The sequence below is a fragment of the Mesoplodon mirus genome, assembly GCF_964341445.2.
Source record: "Mesoplodon mirus genome assembly, chromosome: 4".
Lineage (NCBI taxonomy): Eukaryota > Metazoa > Chordata > Mammalia > Artiodactyla > Ziphiidae > Mesoplodon > Mesoplodon mirus.
Genome location: NC_138979.1, coordinates 138,564,120 through 138,590,433, shown reverse-complemented (window position 1 = coordinate 138,590,433; position 26,314 = coordinate 138,564,120). Strand labels below are relative to the sequence as shown.

The following is a 26,314-nucleotide window of genomic DNA, read 5'->3' as shown; positions in this document are numbered from 1 at the left end:
AGATGTACACCATGAGATCTGGAGACTTGTCTCCTGAAGAAGGATCACCGTATACATTGTCTCACACACTGGTGGCCTAGGGCCAACCACATAAACCCTCCGGGGTTTCGTGTTAATCTTGCTGAGCTCTCACATTATTTGGGTTCGTTGGCAAAAGTACCGGGTGGTTGTTTTAAAATCTGAAGATGCTACAAAAATATTGACGTTGTTAAAGGTAGACTCAGAAACAAAGAAAGCTTTTAGAAGAAGAGGTGCTTTAAAAGAATGGCTTATCATATATAAAATGCAATGAGTACCTAAAGGGAAAAATACACACAAAATAACTAAGGTTATGGTGATTAGGGATGAAAACACTTTATTCTGTTGTTGGTTGGATCCACATAGAAAGTCAAGGATGATAGGCTTTTATTTAAATTGACTTTCCAGTATTTACACTGATTCACCTTTACTATCTCCAGATAAGGGAGAAAGTTATTTACACACACCTGGTTTTGTGACATTTAAGCAGTGGCTGGTCAGGAAGAACCTGGCTGACACTTGGCTTCTCTTTAGGTTGTTCACAAGGTGTTCTTAGTTGTTGTAACTCCATTCGCCACTAGAGCATGGGCTTTGGAAACAGGTGGAGTCGGGTTTGAAACCTGCTGTTGGCCCTGGATAGCTGGATGGCCTTGACTATGGGGACCAACCTCTCAGAGCCTCAGCTTCTTCTTTAGTAAGATGGGGTAGTTAATAATGCCGACCAGTTAACAAATCCAACCACATAAGATTGTTATAAAGATTAGAGATAATATAGATATTGAGCCTGAAACATAAGTACCCCTAAAGGGTAGTTACGAACTCTTTTCTGTATGTGCCCTGGAAACAATTTCTAAATCCACTTAAAGCAGAGAAAGTAAATTCAAGTATTTCTTCAAGAGGCTATATAGCGTCATTTTAAGATCACAGTGACTAAGCTCACTTTTCCTTACAGGAAGCATAATTGGGGGTGGCGGGGAAGCTTGAACCATTGCCCTGGTTTCAGCACTCAGATGAGGCCTCAGGATTCTGCCCAGCCTCACGGAAGTTTGCTCTTCAGAGTTGGGAACTGCACACAGAGGAATTTGCTGAGCCACTGTGATAAGGAAGCGTAATGACAAGACTTACCTTCCTGGCAACTTAAAAAAAGGAGGGTACTACATTGCATGTGATATGTGCTTTGGGTCAACTCCCAGTGTCCTATACATTAACTTAAGAATCCTGACAACCACTTCTACTGTGTTAGGTAGTACTAGCAAACAGGCTAGGAGCACAGGCTCTGTAGTCAGACTGCCTTCATTCCTGTCCCCACTTCACAACTCGCTAGTTCTGTGTCCTTAGACACGTGACTTATCCATTCTAAAACTCACTTTCCTCATCTGAAACCCGGGATAATATTGATGCCCATCTCCTAGGGTTGTTGTAAGGCTCATACATAAAATATTCTTAGCTTAACGCCTTCCACGAAGTAAGCACTAGTTAAATAATTACTGCTGTTGTTGGTTGGCCAATAGTCACTATCTTGCACAAAATCAAACACCAGTAAGAAGGTAGAAGTGCTGGTCTTCTGACTCCAAATCCCAGGCTCTTTCTCTTACCATGTATTACTCCACTGAATGTTTATTGCTTTCTTAAATGATTAAAATACCACAGTGCTGTTTGTGTTATCCAGGGGCACTGAAGTATTCTCTCTAATTATGCAGAGGTGCAAATCAAAATCGCTCCAAGTAGAAAATCATAATGTTGTTTCACTGTTCTTTGCGCTTGCTTGAGAAAAAGAACCCACATATCAGACCATTTCTCACCCTCCCAGGAACTCTGCTTTCTGGGAGTTACAATTCTTTGATATCAAATCCAGTTCCAGTCATGCCAGCTGAAAGGGCTGACTGCAGTTTGACAGTGTAGAGGCCATAGCATTCTCTCTGTTTGGGGCCAAGTGGTGACGTCAACTGTTTGTCTCCCTTTCAAAGTTGTTCTCTCATATTTTGCTCCAACTTCCTCCAAATACAACGACTGGTACAGCTGCAGGTGCCACCAGCTCTCTGGCTCATTGCTTAGTTACGCTTAAATGACTGTGCATTTGCTCCCTGCTTCCCTATTGGGCTTGGCACAGCTCCAGGCTGCTTGGGTACTGAAGCCTGTGAAGTCCATGAAGTTGGTTTTCCAGACTAACTTTAACCTGGAATGAACTTCAGACAAGGTAGCTCTGGAGAAATTCATATTGACTTTCCTACCTCATTTACAAATAAATTTTCAAATTGTCAAAGAGAAACATTCACCAACATAGACCATACCCTGGGCCATAAAACAAACCTCAACACGTTTGAAAGAAATTAAATCACACAAAGGGATTTCTCTGAAAGCAGTGGAATTAAACTAGAAATTGATAACAAAGATATCTGGAAAATCTCTTTTTAAAAAAGTTGGAAATTAAAAATGCACAGTTCAGAATAGCCCATGGTTCAAATAGGAAGTCATGAAAGAAATTATAAAATATTCTGAGCAGAATGAAAATGAAAGTACAATATATCAAGATGTCTGGGATGCATTTAAAGTCATGCTTAGAAGAAATTTTATGGCATTAAAGGCTTATATTAGCAAAGAAGAAAGATCTAAAATTAATGATCTCTGGGACTTCCCTGGTGGTCCAGTGGTTAAGGCACCGTGCTCCCAATGCAGGGGGCCTGGGTTCGATCCCTGGTCAGGGAACTAGACCCCGCCTGCCACAACTAAGAGTCTGCATACCGCAACTAAAAGAAACCGCATGCCACAACTAAAGATCTTGCATATCGCATGAAGATCCCACACGCGGCTATGAAGATCCCGCATGCTGCAACAAAGACCTGGCACAGCCAAATAAATATATATTTAAAAAAATAATAATAAAATTAATGGTTTAAGCTTTCATCTTAAAAAACTAGAAAAAGCAGCTAAAAGCAAAGCAAGGCGAAGGAAGAAAATAATAAAGAGATGAAATCAGTGAAATTGAAAAACCACAGAGGAAATCAATTAAGTCAAAAGCTCTTTCTTTTAAAAAATCAACAAAATTGGTAAGCCTTAGTCAAACTGATGAGGAAAAAGAAGGAAACCCCCCCAAAATTACTAACATCAAAAATGACAGAGAGTACACTACTATACAAAGGATAATAATGTAATACTATTATATATGAACAACTTTATGCCCATAAGTTCAAATATCTAGATGAAATAGATAAATTTCTTGAAAGACACAAACTACCAAATCTCACTCAAGAAGAAATAGATACCCTGAATAGTCCTATATTTTATATAATAAAGAAGTAGAATTTGTAATTAAAAACATTTCAACAATGAAAATTCCAGATGGCTCTACTGGCAGATTTTACCAAACATTTAAGGAATAAATAATACCAATTTAATATAAACTTCTCCAGAAGATAAAGGAGAAGGAAACACTTGCCAACTCATTTTATGAGATCAGCATTACCTTGATACCCAAACCAGACAAAGACATGAAAATTAAACTATTAATATCTCTCAGAAACAATGTAAAAATCCTTAATAAAATATTATTAATAAACTCCAGCAGTGTATCAAAATGATAGAACACCATAACCAAACTGGTTTTATCCCAGGAATGTAAGGTTGGTTCAACATTTTAAAATCAATCACAGTAATTCACTATATCAACAGACTAAACAAGAAAAGTCAGTATTTCAATAGATGCAGAAAAGTATTTGACAAAATTCACCATCCATTCATTATTAAAAACAAAACAAAACAAAAAAACACCTTTCAGCAAATTGCAATTAAAAAGAACTTTCTCGGGCTTCCCTGGTGGCGCAGTGGTTGGGAGTCCACCTGCCGATGCAGGGGGAGCGGGTTCGCCTCCCGGTCTGGGAAGATCCCACGTACCGCGGAGCGGCTGGGCCCGTGAGCCATGGCCGCTAAGCCTGCGCGTCCGGAGCCTGTGCTCCGCAAAGGGAGAGGCCACAACAGTGAGAGGCCCGCGTACCGCAAAAAAAAAAAAAAAAAAAAAAAAGAACTTTCTCTGGACTTCCCTGGTGGTCCAGTGGTAAAGAACCTGCCTTCCAATGTAGGGGACACGGGTTCGATCCCTGGTTGGGGAAGTAAGATACCACATGCTGCGGGGCAGCTAAGCCCATGCACCACAACTACTGAGCTCTCACGCCTCAATGAGAGAGCCCACGTGCCTCAAACTACAGAGCCCACACGCTCAGGAGCCTGCACACCGCAACTACAGAGCCCATGCGCCCTGGAGCCTGCGTGCCACAACTAGAGAGAGAAAACCTGCACACCACAACTAGAGAGAAGGCTGCGTGCCACAACGAAGAGCCCGCGCCACAACGAAGCATCCTGCACGCCTCAGGGAAGATCCTGCATGCCACAACTAAGACCCGACGCAGTCAAGAAATAGATAAAATAAATAAATATTTTAAAAAAAGAATGTTCTCAATCTAATAAACAGCTTCTGTGTTCGTTCTATATTGCTGTGTAATAGCCCCAAAGCATAAATGTCAAACAATGATTATCTCACAGTCTCTGGAGGCTGGGAATCTAGGTATGACTTAGCTAGGTGCCTCCTAATCAAGGTCTCTCACAAAAGTGAACTTATGTTGTCAGCTGGGGCTACGACCTCATCTGGAGACTCACTGGAGCAGGAGCAGGGGTGGTGGTAGGGAGATCCACTTCCAAGCTCATTCACAAGATTGTTGGCAGCATTCAGTTCCTCACAGAATACTGCATTGAGTGACTACGTTCTTCTTGGCTGTTGGTCGCCTCAATTCCTTGCCATAGGGCAGCTCACAACATGGCATCTGGATTCCCTCAGAGGCAGTGAGCAAGAGAGTACAAGAGAGTACTCAAGGCAGAAATCACAGTCTCTTTGTAACCTAATCTCAAAAGTGATATTCCATTACTTTAAACATATTTTATTCCTTAGAAGCAAGTCACTAGGTCAAGCCTACACTGAATATACAAGGGGAGTATACAAGGGCATGAATACCATGAGGCAGGGATCATTAAGGGCCATCTTAGAGACTGCCTACCACAACCTCTACAAAGAAATCTAGTTAGTGCAGGATACCTAGTGGTGCAAGACTGAATGTTTTCCTCCTAAGATCAGTAATAAGGATATCTGCTCTCACCACTCCTATTTGATATTACACTGGAGGACGGACATATGAAGTGCAATAAGGCAAGAAAAAGAAAGGAAAGGCATACCAGTTAGGAAAAACTAAAACGGTCCCTATTTGTAGATGACATGATTGCCTACATAGAAAACCTCAAGGAATTTACAAAAACCTTCTAGAACTTGTAAGAAAACATCCAGATTGCAAATCAGCATATGAAAAACTGCTCAATGTTAGTCATTAGGGAAATGCAAATTAAAACCACAAGAGACCATTACCCACCTTTTAGAATGACTGAGTCAAAAGAACTGAATACCAAGTGTTGGCAAAGATGCAGAAATTGGAACATTGCTGGCAGGAATGTAAAATGGTAGAGTCACTTCGGAAAACATTTTGGCAGTCACTTACAGTAACACATAATATATGACCCAGCAGTACTCCTCCTAGGTATTTTTTTCCCAAGAGAAATGAAAACATATGTTCACACAAAAGACCATTGATGAATATTTACAGTGGCTTGGTTTATAATCACCAAAACTGGAAACAACTCAAATATTCTTCATCTGGGAGTGGATAAACAATATCCATACAATGGAATAGTACTCAGTAATAAAAAGGAATGAACTACTGATAAATGCAACAATATGGATGAATCTCAAATATATTAATACTAAGTGAAAGAAGATTAGCCTCAAAAGGCTACATAATGTATAATTCCATTTATATAACATACTGGAAGAGGCATAACTATAGAGACAGAAAACACATCAATGGTCGCCATTTGCAAACCATTTTTGGGAGGTTCACCTCCAGCCCATCCCTGGACCCCATCTATATGCCACTCCATTTTCAAGGCAGCCACCAATCTCTCTCCTCCCAGCTCCAGCTCCTTCCTGAACCCTATCCTGATTTACATTTAGTGGCATGCTGCTTGGCACAGGATTGGTCCCCGTTTCGTAGGCAGTATGCAAATGTTCTCTCCTCAGCTATTGCTTCCAGGCAATACCCAAATCAATGCTGGGCATGTGGAATGGGATAGATGATAAAGTACTGAGGCAATCTGCCCAGTGGCGAATTACCCTATTTCGTGATTTTCTCCAAGTCCGTTAATTTTCCACCATTGTGCTCCGACCTGAGCGAGTAGGAGCCAGTCGGGAGAAGGATGTAAATAAGGAACATAAGATAGGGCAGGCTCTGTAAGCCTCCATCTCCCACATTATAAGCCCAGCTCTAGTGGAAGTCAATGGTCAAGCACTGCCCCACCCCACCCCAACTCCCAAGCTAGTGGGGGTACGTGCAGACTCTAACCAATTTCAGTCATCGTACCGTCATCATACTTCCTCTTTTCCTCTCCCCCTTTCTCTCATTCATTCATTCATTACTGGCTGCTACAGCACTGACCAGGAGAGACACAGAAGCTGCCCTCAAGGCATTCCCCTGCGGAGAATACAGGGGAGTAATCACAGTTATCACACGGTGTGGTACAGGCTGCGTAGGGTGAGGGGCTCCTAGCGCAGGCGTCTTCCCGGCAGGCTCTGCCAGAGCTGCGTTTTCCACGGCCTGCTGGAGTTTGCAATCTTGCAGGCCTCCTCTCCCCAGCAGAGGGACGTGCAGGAACCCGGGCCCACGTCCAGAACAGCTTCTCTCGGGCTCCGAGGCAGCCCACCAGGGCCTTTCGCTGCAGCAAGGACGGCGGCCGGGTCCGGGAGGGAGGCCGGGGCGCTGCGGCCCCGCCCTGGCCAGGCCGGAACGGGGGCCGGTTCCCATAGGGATCGCGGGCCGGCCGGCCGCGACCGAGCTGGGCGGGAGTCGGCGAGGCGGGAGTCGGCGAGGCAGGAGCTAGGCCGGCCCGACAGCTGCGGCGCCGTGAGTCCTGGGCGGGGAGGGAAGCGCGGGCCGGGCCGCCACGTGGCGCCGCTCGAGGCTGCGCGGCGGGGGCTGGGGCGCGGGTGGCAAGCCGGGGCGGCGCTGGCGGGTTTCCCCGCGACCGCGCAGCAGCGGCGGGGCGGGAGAGGTGGCCCCGCCCAGCGGCGGGATGGCGCGACCCTGCTTCTCACAGAGCTCCGGGCCCGCCTCAGGAGGCGCGGGGCGCGGGGCGGGCGCCTCGCAGGGCTCTCCCCTCCGGCGGGGCCTCGCCGCCGTCGGCCGCGCGGGGAGCCAGGCGGTGTCTTCTTGCCGAAGGGAAATGAAACCTGATATTAGAACCGGGGAAGCCCTTACCCTTCCCGGTCCTCCAGCCAGCTCATGTGTCTTAGATCGGATGAACTTACCATTAAAAAGATAGATTGTCTTACAACTCAGTTCGTTTTAGGATGACGGGTTACATTTTAACTTGCAGGGTATATAACAGACAATTAAACTTGACTTACCAAAGGCAGCTGACTCCAAGCTGTCACACTTGATCAAGTGGCCACGGCTGAGGGGCGAGGCTTTAAGGGAATGGGTCGGTTCCTAATTCTGTAACGAGTGCCGTCTTCTGTTCTAGGTCCTTGACAAAGACCCATCGTTGAGTGAAGCTCTAGTGCAGTGTGTTCATGCCAAGATTTTATAAGCGACATTTTCAAACTATGTGAAGATCCGTTTAAAGAAGATTTATTCTTCTGTGATGGAGAAGTATGAAAAAATTGGGAAAATTGGCGAAGGTTCCTATGGAGTTGTTTTCAAATGCAGAAACAGGGACACGGGTCAGATTGTGGCCATCAAGAGGTTTCTGGAATCAGAAGATGACCCTGTCATAAAGAAAATCGCCCTTCGAGAAGTCCGCATGCTCAAGGTAATGGATTTTTTAAAATTATTTATTTATTTTATTTAGGCTGTGTTGGGTCTCCATTGCTGAGCGCAGGCTTTCTCTAGTTGCGGCGGGGGCTACTCTTTTTTTTTTTTTTTTTTAACATCTTTACTGGAGTATAATTGCTTTACAATGTTGTGTTTGAAGTGGATCAGCTATATGCATACATACATCCCCATATCCCCTCCCTCTTGCGTCTCCCTCCCACCCTCCCTATCCCACCCCTCTAGGGGCTACTCTTCGTTGAGGTGCTCGGGCTTCTCCTTGCAGTGGCTTCTCTTGTTGTGGGGTACCGGCTCTAGGCACTCAGGCTTCAGTAGTTGTGGCTCGCGGGCTCTAGGGCGCAGGCTCAGTAGCTGTGGCGCTTGGGCTTAGTTGCTCTGCTGCATGTGGGATCTTCCCAGACCAGGGATCGAACCCCTGTCCCCTGCATTGGCAGGCGGATTCTTAACCACTGCGCCACCAGGACGGTAATGGATTCTTTAAAGTGAATTTTCAGGGACTAAAAAAATTAAAGTGAGTCGTGTTATGTGAAATAAATGCCTTGAGATGTGGCCACATCTCCTTCCTTCACGGACTTCTGTCCTCAGTGACACAAATGGGACATCTGTGCGCGAGTCACCAATTATATAATGAATTAGAAAGTGGAGACGTTAAGTGCAGGGAATGATGGTATTCACTTGCAGACTTGCTGTGGAATATTTTATTTTTCTTCCCAGTGGCTTCTTTCCCATGTCACCTGTAGATCTGGTTCATGAAAAGCCATCAACTTTTATAGTACAGGAACTTTCCATGATTTTTCAACTTCTAGACTAGCTTCTGTTGATGTTCTCAGTCCATGAAGAGAATTAATCATTCACCTGTTTTCAAACAGCTAGAAAGCTGACAGGTTTTCATTATGCCTCACATTTATCTACTGCTGAACTTTATAACGTCTTGTCTCGAGAAGAAGGATTTTTCTCAAAAAAGTGAAATGATTGCTTTAAAAATGTTCATCAGTTAACTCTTGGAGACCATGATATGGGGGGGAGGGGAGCCGTTTATTATAAGCTGAAAGTATTTTTTTCCTGGAATGGAAATGAAGAAGGAAAGTATCTTTCCTTCTTTTCTGAATTTCTGTGAGGATGAAACCCAAATCCTACCCTATGTAGAATGCGCCCTGTAATGAATGCAGTGTGGGTTAACTTTCAACAGATTAACTTTCTCCGTAGGGGTTGGTTTTAAACAGTTAGGGCCTCTGTGTTCTGACAAGTACAGCTAACTATCCAACAAAGAAAGAGCAACCTCGTGCAGGCTCAGTGGAACATCCGGGGGATTTTCTCTTACCTTTGCTTCTCCGTTTTCTCCAGGCCTCTCTAAAAGTCTTCTTCTCCCCATGAATTGCGTGTGTGGGGTTATTTCTGGATAAGGACCCCAAATGGGAAGTGGAGGGCTTTGGACAAATTAAAACGGGTGGGGACGACTTTCTCTATTTGGGTCTAGGACATTCTTTACCAACTGGATGTTGTCATTTCTGAGAAGACACTTCCAAAGCCCCTGTGAAGTACTCCCCTAGGAAAGAGCGAGACAAGCAGTGTTTGCCCATCCCACCGCCTGGTTGCCCTGCCCTCCCACTCTCTACACAGGAAGAGAGAGGGTCTCACTGTTTCTCTGGGGCCCATGGATGTTTTTCACTTTCTCAGGCTTTCCCTAGCGGAGAAGGTGATAATTGTATTTCAAAGGGCCCATTTACTCCAAAGAAAAGCCAGTCTGTTTCTAGTGGAGAGATACTCTTTTTCTGATTCTGAAGGTCACCTGTGAGCGCCTCTCTGAAACCTCTCACTATTCTTTAGCAATACGGTGTTTACAAGTTTAGTCCCTGAATTAATTCAGTCCCCCCAGGATGGGGACCTCGCCTCTAGATCTCTGTATCAACCACTTGGCATGTAATACCAATAAATGTTATTGTTGGATTGAAAAAAAAGATGTTAACAAAATAAACTCTTAGGAAGGGTAGATGTTGCCAATAAAGTAGGAAGTCAGATGTGTTCTCTTGAGTAACTGAATATTGATGTCCCCTGAAGGATACAGTTGAGTGCACAGGAGCCTGATTACAAAGCACACAGCCCTCCATTCTCCAAAATCAAGTGCACAGCTGAGACGCCCCTGATCTGTATCAGGTGATGGGACTAGATTATCAGTAGAGCCTGTCCCTTCAAGCCCTAACTTTTCAGAATTCTGTGATATTCCTAACACATAATGGGCACTTAAATATTTGCTGGATAAATGAATTGAGGGTTTGTTAAATGAAGTCATATTTTCTCCATTTACTTATTCAGTAAATATTTACGGAGCTCCACTGTACCTAAAACAATGTTTCTGTGAAGTTGTACATCCTGTCTTTCAGATGCTTAACCGGTGGAAGATGAATTTCCCCTCAGCTCTTACACCCAATAGACTGGGTTCCTAATGGGCAGGGCCTGTGTCATTCACCTTGTCTCCCCATGCCTGTCATGAACCCTCTAAATAAACTGTTCGGAGGCTTGCTTGAACTAGATTTTGAAATGTTTAGGGAGACATGGAATAAGAGATAAGGCATTCAGGGCAGACATTCTCTCCTAGGGAAAAAAGAGGTGCATAAGTGGAAAACAGTATATTGAAGGAACACAGGTAATAACCCCAAAGTCTTAGCCAAGGTGCCTGCTGGGCTAATAGGCCTGGGAGAAAAGAGAAGGAAAGGAAGCCAGCGTCCATTAGGAGGGGGTGTGAGGAATTTCTTGGAAAACAGGTCTGGCCCTGGGATAAGTGATTATTAGCACATAGCTTCACCTTGGTCCCAAGTGGCCTTTGGGGTTTGGAGCCTGCCTTGGGGACATGTTGTTGTCCCTGAGAACAGGAAACTGCTGAGGTCTAGGCTAGTGTTTTAGGGCCCCATCTGAGCTGCATTCAAGGCAGAGATCTAGGGCCCATGGAAGGGGAATACTAAACCAGAACCAAGCACAGTTCCATGGGCCCAGGTTCAAGGGCTCAGGGGCTCAGTGAGTGTGAGTTCCTAGGATTTTCATTGCACACCCCTCACAGAACTGGGGCTGTTAATGACCCCTGCTAAGGTCAAGAACTAGGAAGACTGAGGCTGAACGTACCTCAGTGACCTTAGCAGGTGAGAACAAGCAAGGGCTGAGGCTCAGACTGCTCTTATTATGATAAGGAAAGCAAGAAAGGTAGATTAAGACCAGATGTAGAAGGCTTTGAATGCCAGGCTGAGGAGTCTGGCTTTCACGTGAAAAGAGGGAAGCCAGCCAAGATTTTTTATTAGAAAGTTATCATTTGCAGACTTGTGAATTTCATGGACCAATAAAATTTCAAAAAAATTTTTTTTTTTTTTTACAGATTGGTCGGCATTTTAAGAGACTGGGTTATCACCATCACTTCATAAATGAAAGGACGTTTTAATATTTTTAAAAAACTAGGAAAGACCCAATTTTAGGAAAAAAGCAGTCTTCCTGAGAGAGTAGTTGACAACTAAAACAACATCTCTCCATATATACATTTCTCAGGTGTGTGAGAGTGTATGAGTGTAGGTGTGTGTGAGAGAGAGAGAGAGAGAGAGAGATCATTGCCCTTATTTTTCTCATTTCACTATCCATTGATGAAAATGAAGACATCATCTGTTTTGTGCAGCCTAAATTTCATGAAAGTACTATGTCTGCGAACAAAGAGACTCCCCAGATCAGATGATGTCCTACTTATAGGATCTATCTGATACAACGAAATACTAATACCACAAAAGAACTGAGTGGTCCCTTGGATTTTTTTTTGTGTGTGTGGCTGCGTTGGGTCTTCGTTGCTGCACACGGGCTTTCTCTAGTTACAGCGAGCAGGGGCTACTCTTCGTCGTGGTGCACGGGCTTCTCATTGCGGTGGCTTCTCTTGTTGCAGAGTGCGGGCTCTAGGCGAGCAGACTTCAGTAGTTGCAGCATGAGGGCTCCATAGTTGCAGAACACAGGCCCTAGAGTGCATGGGCTTCAGTAGCTGTGGCACGTGGGCTCAGTAGTTGTGGCACATGGGCTTAGTTGCTCCGCGGCATGTGGGATCTTCCCAGACCAGGGATCGAACCTGTGTCCCCTGCATTGACAGGCGGATTCTTAACCACTGCGCCACCAGGGAAGTCCCTGGATTTTATGTTATAATAGAATTTGGCATGTATCTGTCCTCAGAGAATTGCTTGTATGTTTTTTTTTTTTTTAGTTTATTAATTAATTTATTTATTTTTGCTGTGTTGGGTCTTCGTTTCTGTGCAAGGGCTTCCCCTAGTTGTGGCAAGCGGGGACCACTCTTCATCGCGGTGCGCGGGCCTCTCACTATCGCGGCCTCTCTTGTTGCGGAGCACAGGCTCCAGACGCGCAGGCTCAGTAGTTGTGGCTCACGGGCCTAGTTGCTCCGCGGCATGTGGGATCTTCCCAGACCGGGGCTCGAACCCGTGTCCCCTGCATTGGCAGGCAGATTCTCAACCACTGCGCCACCAGGGAAGCCCCAACTTGTATGTTTTTTAAACCATTTATTTAATGATTTAAAGCAACTCCCAATAGTTGCTGTCAGACTCTTTTAAAAATTACAGTTGTGGGGCCTCCCTGGTGGTGCAGTGGTTGAGAGTCCGCCTGCTGATGCAGGGGATACGGGTTCGTGCCCTGGTCTGGGAGGATCCCATATGCCGCGGAGCGGCTGGGCCCGTGAGCCATGGCCGCTGAGCCTGCGCATCCGGAGCCTGTGCTCTGCAACGGGAGAGGCCACAACAGTGAGAGGCCCGCATACCGCAAAAAAAAAAAAAAAAATTTACAGTTGTTTCCATTAAGCAGATAAGATCATGGAAGTGAATTGTCCAGCAGTCAATTGCATAATTATTAAGGCACCACATCTACAGTGTTTCTCGTTCTTGATGTGAAAGCATATATGAAGATGTAACTATACATTGGTAAATGATTTTAAAGATAATAATTATTATCAAGAAACCTATTTTGCTAATATTTTTAGAAAACATTTTTTCTGAAAATTTGAAACACTTTTCAAATAACATTACTTCATGCCATTTGGGGGAAAAAGTGTGACACATTTTTAATGAGATAAATTCAGTATTTGTGCTAACAAACTGCTCCCTAAACTAAATGTAATTCGCTCTTCACCAAGAGGTCCTACTGCAGTCAACCCTTTAATGTTTTCGTTTGAATTTTATTTTATCCAGGCTTTTAGAAAAATAAACAATTGCTCCAGTTAAAGTTAGTCAGCTCGAACTCTACTTTAAGGACATTAAGTACCATTCTAGTGACAGTAATAAAATTATACTGCCATACCTGAGCTCAAAGCAACTATCCTACCCTTTCTCAAGCTCACTTTCCATTGTGGAAAAAAAAGAAAGAAGTCAATACTTTCAGTCAGTGTTTTTGATGAGACACCTGTGTGTAAGATAATTGACATGTGTTCATTTGGCAAGTTTTTACAGAACTCCTGCCATGTACCAGGCACTGTTCTAGGCTCCTGTCCTCACAAATAAGGAGAGACTAACAGTAAACAAATGATTATATGTCAAGTGGTGAAAATGAAGCAGGATAAGGGGGTAAAGGTGATGGAGGGGCTTGCTTTTTTATATAGAGTGGTTAGGAAGAGCCTTCCTGATGAATGACATTTGAAAACATTCCAGCAGAAATGTGAAGGAGTGACTCTTGCAGCTATTTAGGGGGAAAGCATTCCAAGCAAGGGGAAGAGTAAGACAGAGGCCCCAAGGCAAGATCAAGTGAGGTGTTCTAACTGTGTTCTGGTGTGTTCTAGGAGGAACAAAGAGATGAGTGTGTCTGGAGCAGAGGAAGTGAGAAAGAGAGCCATAGGAGATGAAGTTAGAGAGATGAGAGGGTTAGATATGAGGGCCCTGTGGGCCATGGTAGGGACTGTGGATTTTACTTTGAATGAGATGGGAGCCATCAGAGGGTTTTGAGCAGAGGGGTGCCCTGGCATGACTTATACCCTAGAAGGGTTCCTCTAGCTGCTGGCTACTCCAGCTCCATGAGCAGGAAGATCTTTTAGAAGACTGCTGATGTGATCCAGGTGTGAGGTGATGGGGTTTGGGTCAGAGGGGCAGTAGTGGAGGTGGTCAAATTCAAGATGTATTCTGAGAGAAGAGCACATAGGAATCCGATGGTTGGATGAGGAATCACGAATGACTCCAAAGTTCTTCAGTTGAGTACCTGGAAGAATGAAGAGATCATTCACTGTGATAGGGAGACCCAGGTGCAAATCTGGGGGAAAGGAAGTCAAAAGTTCTGTTTTGGATATGTTATATTTGAGGTGTAAACCCACTGTAAAGTGGGCAATTAAATGCACAAGTCTGGCATTCAGGGAAAAGTCCGGGTTGGAGATACCACCATTGGGAATGGAGAGACAAATACCAAAGACTGAGCCCTGGAGCTCCAGCATCTGGAGATCAGGAAGCTGAGGAACCAGCAAAAGAGGTAAGAAGGGGTGATCTTCAAGGCAGGAAAATCCCAAGAGCAATGTTCTTAAAAGCTGAGAGAAGGGAATTCCCTGGTGGTTTAGTGGTTAGGACTCCACACTTCCACTGCAGGGGGCCCGGGTTCGATCCCTGGTCTGGGAACTAAGATCCCACGAGCCGTGTGGTATGGCAAAAAAAAAGAAAAAAGAAAAAAAAAGCTGAGGGAAGAAAATGTTTCGAGAATGAGGGGGTTGCTCAATGGTGTCAAAGGTCACAGGCTTAGAATTAGCCATTGGCTTTGAAAATATGAGGGTGATTTGAGACCTTCATGAGAGCTATTTGGGTAGAGTCGTAGGGATGAAAGCTTCATCAGAGAGGGTTCAAGAGAGGATGAGAAGAGCAAAGTGAAGACAGTGATAGAGGCAACTCTTCTGAGGAGTTTTATTATAAAAGGAAGCCAAGAAATGGGGCAGTGTGTGCTTGGAAGGATGTGGCATCAAGAGAGAGTTTTTGAAGTTGTTTTTAATATGGAGAAATAAGTATATTTGTATGCTAATGGAGGGAGGGAATTCTTGGAGCCATGACCTTGAGTTACCAACCTAGACCATGACTCAAAACAACTATTATAGCATAATAAAAGATCAGTTCATGGACCAGCTAGGAGATTAGGCCACCTCTTCTTTCATTTGGAATGTTGCTAGGTTCTTTCCACACACTCTTCTTAGTCTTTACATAACAGGACCCACAGCTGTCGTAAAGCTATTGGCCTAGAACTTCTTCTAGCAGGGTGTACGACATCTGATTTGCGTTGTGAGCCATGAACCCTTCAGGAGAGGGTTCAACCCTTTTCCATAACTAGGGTTCAAGCATATAAAGATATATTTTTCAAATTAATTAATTAAGTAATTAATTTTGGCTTTACTGGGTCTTTGTTGCAGCGCTTGGGCTTCTCTAGTTGCGGCGTGCAGGCTCTGGAGCAGGGGTCCCCAACCCCTAGGAACCGGGCCGCACAGCAGGAAATGAGCAGTGGGCGAGTGAGCAGAGCTTCATCTACTGCTCTCCCATCGCCAGCATTCCTGCCAGAAACATCCCACACCCCACTCCCGGTTCGTGGAAAAATTGTCTTCCACGAAACCGGTCCCTCGTGCCGAAAAGGTTGGGGACCGCTGCTTTAGAGCGTGGGCTCAGTAGTTGTGGCACATGTGTTTAGTTGCGGTATGTGGGATCTTAGTTCCTGGACCAGGGATGGAATCTGGGCCCCCTGCCTTGGGAGCATGGACTCTTAACCACAGGACCACCAAGGAAGTCCCAGGCATATAAAGATATTTTGGATAGGAGGTGCCACAGTCATGACAGAAGCCAGGTTACAGAGAGAGAGAGAGAGACAGTCCCTGAAAGGAAATCATCTTAAATCAAGAAGTCTGGCATCACAGACCTGTGGCGGGAAGTGGGTACTGCTTCTGCATAAAGCAGGTGGCTGTAATTGAACCCAGCCCCCTGGGGAATATCTGTGTGTCCAGCCAGAAAAGAACTGTGTGGTTCAAAACAAACACAAGCCAACCAACCCAGAATCATTGTATTACTAAGGTCCCAAGCCTCTATGCTACTGAACCTTCTCTCTGTGGGATGCAAATGGTAGAACTATTGGAAGAGGAATCAAAGAATTCCAGCCAGCAGCTGTGAGGTTCCCCGGGCAGATGTTGGGCAGCGAGGCAGACGGTACAGGGGCCTTAGAGTAGATCAGACCAACATCAGTCAAAGTTTGACTATCCTCCTTCCAGAAGATGAGAAAAGCAAGAGCAACAACAAGGAGACGGAATCATATTGCCATTTGGTGACTCAGTGGTCTTGGGTGAAATGCCAAGGATTGTTACCTAGGATGCACTAACTACGCTTACAACAACCGTAGGAGGTATGTACTGTTATCCCATTTTACTTATGGATGTAGGATGGTCAGTGATTTGTCATGGCCTCCTGGTTAGTGACCTGGATACCGACACAGTTCTGTCTGTCCCCGTGTCCGTGCCCTGCTGCTCCCACACCTCAGAACCATCGTGGTTCACCAAACGCTGTACTCTTTCTTAAGTCTCCCAGAGACTGGTCCTCAGGGCTTATCCCGCCCTTGCCTCCAGCGGGCCTTAGTGCTGAGACTCATGGCTTTTGTGGAAGCCTGGGGTTCTTACTGGAATATCAGTGTTTTCCAATTCTTATTCCTTAACTCTATAGATTATTTTAGCAGGCACAAAGTTATGGTTTGCTACCAACAAAGGTGGAGATAAGCATGGGGGAAAAGGTCCATTTAAAACTTTACTATAAACATTACAATAAAGTTCATTCATTCTTAATGAGAGCAGTGTCACCCCCAAGAGGATGAATATTGGTTCTTAGGAGTTGGGTCCTAACATTTTTATTGTATAAAGCACAGATATACATATAGTACGTATACATATATACAGTATATTTTTGGAATTAAAATTTCATTGAGAGATGATTAGGAAAAATGTATAAAAAGACTCTTTTGAGTGACAAATATGAAAAAAAAAAAAGGTCCATGGGGTATGGGAGGATGAGAATGCTGAGTGTGTACTCTGTGCCAGAAACACGCTCTCGTTTGACTGTAACTAATCATGAATAGTAGTAACCTGCTGAATGGTCAGAGCATTCCCTGTTTTCCTACTGTCTCCTCACTTTCAGTAACTTCCAGCGAGGCTGTGGGCTGTGTGACTGCTCGGGGACAGGAGCCACAGTTAGGAACTGCAGTTTCTGATCCGGCTCAAAGCTGTTGGGTGACCTTGGGCAAAAGCTCCAGTGCCTGCTGGAACCCGGCCCACCTTATTGCCATGATTTATGTCTCTGTTTGGCATTGCTTTGCTGACGTTGCTGAGGCTAGCAGAGTGCTTTGGGGACAAACACCGAACAGCAATCAAGCAGCCTTAAGGATGCCAGGGCAGGAAAGTAGAGGGTCCAAAAGAGCAGTAGCAAAGGAGAGAGGAGAGAGGAGGAGACAGGCGGAGCAGTAGAGAAAGGAGAGAGAAAGGCACACGTGGGAAGGCAGAAAGGTGGGGTTCCAAGGGGAGGAGCTGGAGGTGAAGCACTTCACGTGGTCTCCCCCGTTTCAAAATATCAGACCAGAAACACTGCTGGGCATATGACCATCCTGGTGACGGTAATATGCTGCGGGGAGCAGGACTGTCAAGGTTCCCGCTTTTCAAAGCATTTATGTAGTGCTTAGTACCACGTGCTCTTGTGTCAAGGCCCCATTCCATGGAATGCTAGCAGAGTACCATGTAAATGCTCCCTAGCATTAGAATCGAAGCAGAGTTTTCATAATTTCTGAAGGCTTCATCTCCCCTACTATTAGTTGAAGGAATATTTCCCCCGTATTAGTTGAATAGCATTTCCCAACTCAGTAGAAGTCTCCAGGGGAAACCCTGTGACATCTTTAACAATTTAATCTTGCTGTTGCTAATTGGTGCCATTTCTAGGTCCCTTTTCTTCATATTGCTTAATTGGCTTATTGAAATATAGATTAGTAACATACTTCTGTAAATTGTTTTAGCTGTGTTCAGCATTCTCTGTTATGGTTTATGTGGGATTACAAACTCAAAAGTCTGTGGGGAATCACAATGGTAACATAAATGAGTGGAGTGGGCTGAATGCAAGATAAGATGGAGCAGTGGAGACTAGGGCAAACTGGAGACTGTCTTGTGGGAAGTGGGTGGCCACTGCCCACCCAGCTCACAGGCTGCGAGGAGGCTAGACTTTCAGAGTCTTTTTTTTAAAGCCAGAGATCAAAATTTTGTGTAAAATCTCCTGGGTTTTCCCCCATAACTCTTGTTTTGAAAAAAAATTCAATATATATGCACACAAGAGGAAAGAATAATACAATGAATACCTACATATCTTTAACTACATTCAGTAATCTAGTTAATTCTAATGTTAGAACTCTGCTTCATTTCTTTTCTATCTCTGTCTCTGTCACACACACACACATACTTTTTTGGCTGACACACCCACATTTTTCCTAAGTATGCAGCATGAATCTCCTAGAATGAAGAAATTTTCTGTGTACTACAATGTGATTTCCACACTCAAGAAATGTATCATTGACTCAATACTATGATTTAATATACAGTCTGTGCTCAAATTTCTCATATTGTCTCAATAATATATTATTATTATTATATATATTATAATGTATATATATATATATGTGTGTATATACATATGTATGTATGTATGTGTATATTTTAATCCAGGATCTAATGAGTGAGCATACATTGCATTTAATTGCCATGTTGCTATAGTCTCCTTCAATCTAAAACAGTATTCTAACTTTTTAAAAAATTGAAGTACTATTGATTTAGAATGTTGGGTTAATTACTGCTGTACAGCAAAGTGATTTGGTTATACATATATATACATTTTTTTAATATTCTTTTCCATTATGGTTTATCATAGGGTACTGAATATAGTTCTCTGTGTTGTACAGTAGGACCATTCATCTGTCGATGGACATTTAGGTTGTTTCCATGTCTTGGCTGTTGTGAATAGTGCTGCTGTGGACATAGGGGTCCATGTATCTTTTTGAATTATAGTTTTGTCTGGGTATATGCCCAGAAGTGGGATTGCTGGATCATGTGGTAATTCTATTTTTAGTTTTCTGAGCAACCTCCATACTGTTTGCCACAGTGGCTGCACCAGCTTACATCCCACCAACAGTGTAAGAGGGTTCCCTTTTCTCCACACCCTCTCCAGCATTTATTATTTGTAGACTTTTTAATGATGACCATTCTGACTGGTGTGAAGTGGTACCTCATTGTAGTTTTGATTTGCATTTCTCTAATAATTAGCGGTGTTGAGCATCTTTTCATGTGCCTGTTGGCCATTTGTATGTCTTCTTTGGAGAAATGTCTGTTTAGGTCTTATGCCCATTTTTCAATTGGGTTGTTTGTTTTTTTGTTGTTGAGTTGTATGAGCTGTTTATATATTTTGGAAATTAAGACCTTGTCGGTTGCATTGTTTGCAAACATTTTCTCCCATTCTGTCAGTTGTCTTTTCTTTTTGTTTATGGTTTCCTTTGCTATGCAAAAGCTTATAAGTTTGATTAGGTCCCATTTGTTTATTTTTGTTTTTATTTCTATTGCCTTGGGAGACTGACCTAAGAAAATGTTGGTACGATTTATGTCAAAGAATTTTTGCCTGTGTTCTCTTCTAGGAGTTTTATGATTTTATGATGTCATGTCTTATGTTTAAGCCTTTAAAACCATTTTGAGTTTATTTTTGTGTATGGTGAGAGGGTGTGTTCTAACTTCATTGATTTACATGTGGCTGTCCAACAGTTCTCTAACCTTTAAATTCTTTTTTCCGTCTTTCATGGTATTGACATTTTTGAAGAGTCCAGGTCAACTGCTTTGCAGAATGTGCCTCAACATAAGTCTCACTGTTGCCACATGATTTGATACAGGGTAAATGTTTTCAGCAAGGATACACATGGATGAGGCTGTGTCCATCACACCAGTTCTCTTCAGGAAGTACATGATATCATTTTGTCCTGTAATTGGTGCTCTCAGTTTTAATCTCTTGGTTAAGATGGGTCTGTCATATTCCACAACTGTAAAGAAACATTTTCCCCTTTATAATTAATAAGCTATCTGTGGGGTGATACTTTGAAACAGTGTGACTGCCTTGTTCCCCAACAACTGTCACCCAATGATCCTTGCCTGAATCAATTATAATAAGAGTTATTGTAAAATGGTGGTTTCAACAATTCTTTCTACATTCATTAGTTATAATTTTTCTGTAAAAAGAGCTTTTTTCACCCACGCCCTTGCCCCCAATACACACAGTTTTTAGTGTCACTGTGAATTATGGATTTTTAAAAAATTCAACGTGTTACAAATCATCACTGTCATTCTTTTTGATTCTCAAATTGTCACACATTTGTCCATTTGAGGCTCCTTGGACCCAGCTCCTTGGTCTGACAGGTACCTATAATTCCTTGTGTACTTCTTTACTGTGGGGCACAACGAAATGTTCCAGGCTCATCCTGCCCCAACTCTAGAATCAGCCGTTTCTCCAAGGAGCCCTGGTTCCTTTTAGTGAGAATGCAATATGATTTTAAAATGTTGGCAAGAAATTTTAAAAAAATGTTTTAACACCATTCAGCCCAAACAAAACACATCAGCAGACAATGTTTGGCCTGCAGGCTCAGTTTGGGACCTTTCGACTATACAGCTTTTATTGTATGCAGATCTTCTCACTAGAGACTGGCAGATCTGACCCCTCCAGGTTCATTGCTAATGTATGTAGGTGTTGGGAGTTTATGGAAACTGGTTGTCAGTTGGAGGACAAAGCGAAGCATTCCCTTGCCCACAATGATAGAAACCAAACAAAACCCGTTATCATCCTCTCTCCCTATTTGTTCAACAAGTGGAGACCTGTTTGATTTTATTTTTACAAGATAACATACTAACTGCAAATAGTAACAGATTGTTTTGTTTATTAGAGGATTTTTTTTGGCTTAACTCACAGTGTGTTTGTCTAGAAAGATTGTTCCCGCTGTGTAGTGAACTCTTAAGAAATAAAGCTGCCATGCTCATACTTCAAGAACAAAAGAAGCAGAAATCAACAAGCTGGGCCTTTACCTTTTAAAAAATATCCAGTTTGCAAGGAGATTAACCTCATACCATCGTCTGTCAGTGCTCTAAACGCCCTTACACACATCCTGCCACACACCTTACTCTAGAAAATAAAATATCATAGAACAGGAGGAGGCTGAATAAATGATTTTATAATGCACATTAATAAGAAATATATTCTGTTGCCTTCTTTGCCACTTAATTTTTTTTTTTGCGGTACGCGGGCCTCTCACTGTTGTGGCCTCTCCCGTTGCGGAGCACAGGCTCCGGATGCGCAGACTCAGCGGCCATGGCTCACAGGCCCAGCCGCTCCGTGGCATGTGGGATCTTCCCGGACCGGGGCACGAACCCGCGTCCCCTGCATCGGCAGGCGGACTCTCCACCACTGCACCACCAGGGAAGCCCTTTGCCACTTAATTTTATTTCCAGCAAAAAAGATTTATAGGTAGACAACTATGTTACATATAGTTATTATCAAATATTCAAACCACACTAGAAAGTAGTACTTTTTACATGCAATAAAAAATTTTTTAATGGGCCAGGCTCATATCTTTCATTCTTACTTTTTTAATGTTTTAATTCACCTTTTTATTTGGCAGGATTGATGTTTTAGGCCACAAATTTGCTTTCAACAGGCATATTTTCTTTCTAATTATTAATCTTCTTTGTTACTTATTAACTTTAAAAAGCACTGTAGTAAAAATGCTTTGGTGTAAAATTGCCGTGTTGAAAATCTTTGAACTCCATTTCTCTTTTTGTTAGAATAATGAAAGGTGAGTTTCTGAACCAACTGACACTATCAACCAAACCAAAAAGCTAAAAACCAAACTAATCATTTGTTTTATAACTATCAGTACGTTGCTGCATGAATATTTGGCCGTGTCATTGTTAATTCTCATTTTGATCTCGTTTGTACTATTGCTTCTTTCCTAGTACTTTTCATATACTTTATTAGTCAGTAAAACAGTTTAAGCCTCCGCTGTGTACAGCCACATCCTGGGCTGGGTCTTGAGAGGAATGCACAAGAGATCTCAGCCCAGAGGACTGGCCAGAGGACCAGCCTGGCATGTTCTGGTCTGTCCATGTTGTCTGTTGCCGACCTAAAATAAATTAACTTCACCTCTTCACCTGTAATTCCAGGTTTTTTGATACTCCTCCCCTCTTCTAGCCATCCCCAAAACTAAGCCATTAGCCAGGGTGTCTACCACGGGGTTCTTGGCATTTGGAGAAAATGTGGGATCAAGGCAGCTTTTCTTTACCAAACGAGAGTGTTCTTCCACTCCTGGTTCCCAGACCAACGGATTAGCCACTGAAGACGTGGCACCATGTGGTGGCTGCTGGTTCAATGCATATACCCTTGAAGGGCCGGGGTACAGGTCTCACCATTCCATTAGGCTGGCTGGTTATAGATGATGAGGTAGGTAGTATAACCAGTGGATCCCATGGCCATGTGCTAACTGTCATGCCTCCTTTGCTGTAAAATGGGCCCCTGGTCTGATGTTATGTGGACTCCCATGCCAGTAAAGCCCTTGGATTGTGGTGCTGGCGGAAGAGGCAAAACCCATATCTAGAGTTAGTATCAGTTCCAGTAGGGACAATCTCTACCCGCTCCGAGTAACAGCTGGTTTCCTTAAAGGACAGTGCCGATCGGTGCCTCAGTATCTGTTTTTTCTATTAGCAGGTTGGATACTCAGCAGCAACAGTATCCAGATCAGCCTGGGGGAGAGAAAGCCAGTGCTGTTGGGCCACGTATAACCACCATCCCTGCAGCTGTGGCCACTCTGTTCATAGGTCAATTACACAAGGGTTGGGGCGGCCAAAGACAAAGCAGGCTGACCCCTGAAAAGACATCCTCTGCCTGGTTGCTCAGTACTTCCTCTGCAGTAGATGCTCTTTTGGTGGGTATTAATATGAAGCCCAAAGATCCTCAAGCTCTGTGCTCACTCCCACAAGTACAGTTTATGCCTCTTCTCCAAATGATCTTTCAGTCTCACTCCATCTGGACTCTTAATCAACTAGATGAGCTATGTGCCCCTGCCCACAGGTCCATGCATGTCTCACGTCCTTTCTTCCTCCATACAGAGTGAACAATCCAATGCACTGCTTGAAGCTCTGCTCAGGGGGAGGATTCCCTTTCACCATGTCCTTCGAGGCTCTGCCAGGTGGGGCTATAAGTATATTGGCAGTCTGTCTTCATCTAGGTGACAGGGGAGAATAGGCCACCTATTATTTGTAACTTGCTTGTTCCCTCCAGACCTGCTTAAACCGGATAACAAATGAATACTTTCCATAGTATAGTGGATTGCTGTTGCATCCATATGGTCTTATGACAGTGGATCTCTATCACCCAGTTCACAGTGGGCAGCCCTGGATCACATAGTTACTTGATGTCCCATGGTCAGGTGCTCAGTCTCTACTAGGGCTCAGTGACATGTCAGGAGCTGGATACCTCTAACATGATTGGATATACAGTTATATGGCCTGAGTGGTAGTGTAGCTTTGACCCACTGTAAAGTTCTGTCTTTGGGTCCTACTCAATATTGGCAGCCTTCCAAATCGCCTGGTAAATTAAACAGAGCAGTATTCCTGAGGACTATATACGCTGCCTCCAAGATCTAAAGAGAACCACTAAGTGCCATGCCCCCTTTTAAGTGGTGGAGGATACAAGGTGCAACGATTTGTCCTTTGCTTTAGAGGGGATGTCTCAGCCTGCCCCAGGCCACCGGACCCCTAGAACATTACCCGTATGCCATGCCTCAGAGGGTTTTCTCCCACGCTCTGGCAGACATGTGTCTTAATTGGGCCTTCAGAGTACTTGTCATTTTCTGCTCACGCAGGGGGTCTGATTAGCTTGGTGTTCTCAATGAAGTGGACCAGCTTGATATTCTGTGGAGTGTCAAGATGATCAAGGTCCCTGTGGGCTTTTTGTAACAGGGAACAGGAGAGTTAACCTAGGCCTTGGGCAAGACAGTGAATGTGAACTGTTATCCAGTCCACAAAAAGTGAACTGTTTGATCCTCTGTACCGATAGGGATTTGAAAGAATACATTCATCAGATTAGTAGTTCCATGTCAAGTACCAGGGACTGTGTAGACCTGCTCCAGGAGAGATAACCATACCTGGCTCAGTAGCTGCAACTGGAGCTACGATTTCGTTGAGTTTAGAGTAGTCTCCCAGGTGAACTGGGTAGGGGTATGATGGGGACCACCAATCCTGCATCCTTTAAATCTTTGATGGTGGTACTAATCTCATCAGTTACTCCTGGGATGTGGTTTTGCTCCTGATTTACTGTTTTGGCCAGGGTCATGTTGTGGGCTGTGCAATTTCAGGCGCTTCTGCTTGGCCCTTTCTGCCATATTGGTTCTTATTCACAAACCATGGAACCAATGTGTATCCATCCCAATTATTCACTTGGGAGTAGAGGAAATAATCTCAAAAGTGGATCCATGGACCCTTTAGGCCCACGGTGAAACATTACTCTAACGTGGGGCCATGATAGCTTTTTGGGTCCCCAGATATCAATGCCACCTCGGACTTTGTAGCCACAGCTCTTGTAAGGTCTGGGTATTTCCCTTTCCTCAGCTACTCTGGTAAATGGCTACAGTTTGCTTTGGGAAAGGATTGAGGAGTACTTGTGGTAGCATTGTAGGATCCTTTGGCAAGGTGACTCCATCAACAGCACTTTTTGGTCTACAAACTTGACTTAGATCTAGAAACTGGGTGAGGACTGCAGTTTTCTAACAGTTGGCATCAATTTTCTGCTCGCCATGTCTCCATTTCTTCTGGTAAGACAAACCTAGTAACACCTGCCAACTGCCCTTCTATCTTACCTGTAAGAACTCCGTGGTGAGTTCCTATCTGTGCATCAGCACAGATTTCTGGGAAATAAGGCAGCTGACCTTACTTCCCATAATGGTCTCTGTACATCTTGCCACTGTCAGCACCTGGTCTCAGCCACTCCAGAATCTTATCACTCCCATTGGAACCAGAGAGCTTAATTCCATGGTAGCATCTCTAGCCTACAAATGACAAGCCTTCCCACCCAGCCTACAAAGGACAGCCACCACTGAGCTTCTCAAAGATGCTGGTGATCTCCTTCCCTGTGCCTTCCTTCCTGCTTTAGTGCAGGGACTATTCTCCTGGCCTCCCAAGGAAAGATAATGAGGATGTGGGTTTTGCAGTGTCACCGAATAGGTCCACTCTAACATTTCCACCTCCTTGATTTCCCAGACCCCTTCCTCAATACTCTGCTGAGGCAGTTCCAGCATCTCCATCTTACCTATTGAAAGCCCAAGTTTCAAATACCAGCAGCATATTAAAGATTGTCTCCAGGTGTCATTGTCAGGAAATAAATCCCAAGTTACAGGCCCCACATCCAGCTGTATATTTCACTACTGTCATTGTCCAACACCCTCAAGATTACTGCTGTTACATATGAGCCAGGTCTTGAGCTCTTTGAGTACAGTTATTTCCTCCTGGAGCAAGAGCCGTGCTGCCCTGCTCAGGCGCTGCTATAACCTCATCCTAGTTACAGGTCTGTGTGCCCTGGGAGGAGGTGGGGATAGAATCTAAGGAGGATGCGCATCATCTTCTTAAAGAGGCACTTTCCTCAATGAGGTATTTTCAGGGTCTCTGTGTGAGAGGAAGTGTTTCACTTTGGCAAAAGGGCAGAAGTTGCTTCTCCCAGGGGTTGGGGAAATTTGAGAGTTTAAGAGTCTCAGGCTCATCCTCCTAAATGTCCCTATTCCAGATCTCAGCGTCCCTCTCATTACTCACCAGAGCCCTTACGTTGGCCTAAGAGACCTGTTGAGGCTGAACGTTGTCTCCTTTGTATCTCTGTTACTCTTATTAAAGTCCTGAGCCTGGTTTTAGCACCTTGCGTCTGCAGGACATAAATGTCTCTCTAAATACTGCCTTAGAGGCCTTCTGATTCCTGCAGTTGACCGGTGGCTAACCCAAACCCGTCATTCTTCTCTCTTCTCTCTCTCTCTTTTTTTTTTTTTTTGTGGTACGCGGGCTTCTCACTGTTGTGGCCTCTCCTGTTGTGGAGCACAGGTTCCAGACGCGCAGGCTCAGCGGCCATGGCTCACGGGCCCAGCCGCTCCGCGGCATGTGGGATCTTCCTGGACTGGGGCACAAACCCGTGTCCCCTGCATCGGCAGGCGGACTCTCAACCACTGCGCCACCAGGGAAGCCCTCTCTTCTCTTTTCAACAACGTAAAGGTGTTCACAGAAGTCAGCTCACTCAATAATCCCCGTAGTCACCACTGCCCCACAC

The 26,314-nt window shown here is 44.2% G+C and overlaps 1 protein-coding gene across 5 annotated transcripts in view; it reads left to right on the top strand.

The window, feature by feature from the left end:
* Positions 1–5,563: 5,563 nt before the first annotated feature.
* Positions 5,564–26,314, top strand: part of CDKL1 (cyclin dependent kinase like 1) — a 65,313-nt gene continuing 44,562 nt past the window's right edge. For 3 of the 5 annotated variants that reach the window (XR_014293944.1, XM_082619681.1, XM_082619678.1), the window contains exon 1: positions 7,131–7,920. Coding sequence is in view for 4 of the 5 variants with exons in the window: in XM_082619681.1 (XP_082475807.1) it covers positions 7,753–7,920 (168 nt within the window). In the remaining variant the exon portion in view is untranslated. Of the gene's footprint in view, positions 7,014–7,130; positions 7,921–26,314 lie in introns of those variants that run through there. The other 2 variants (XM_082619679.1, XM_082619680.1) reach the window with 2 other exon arrangements.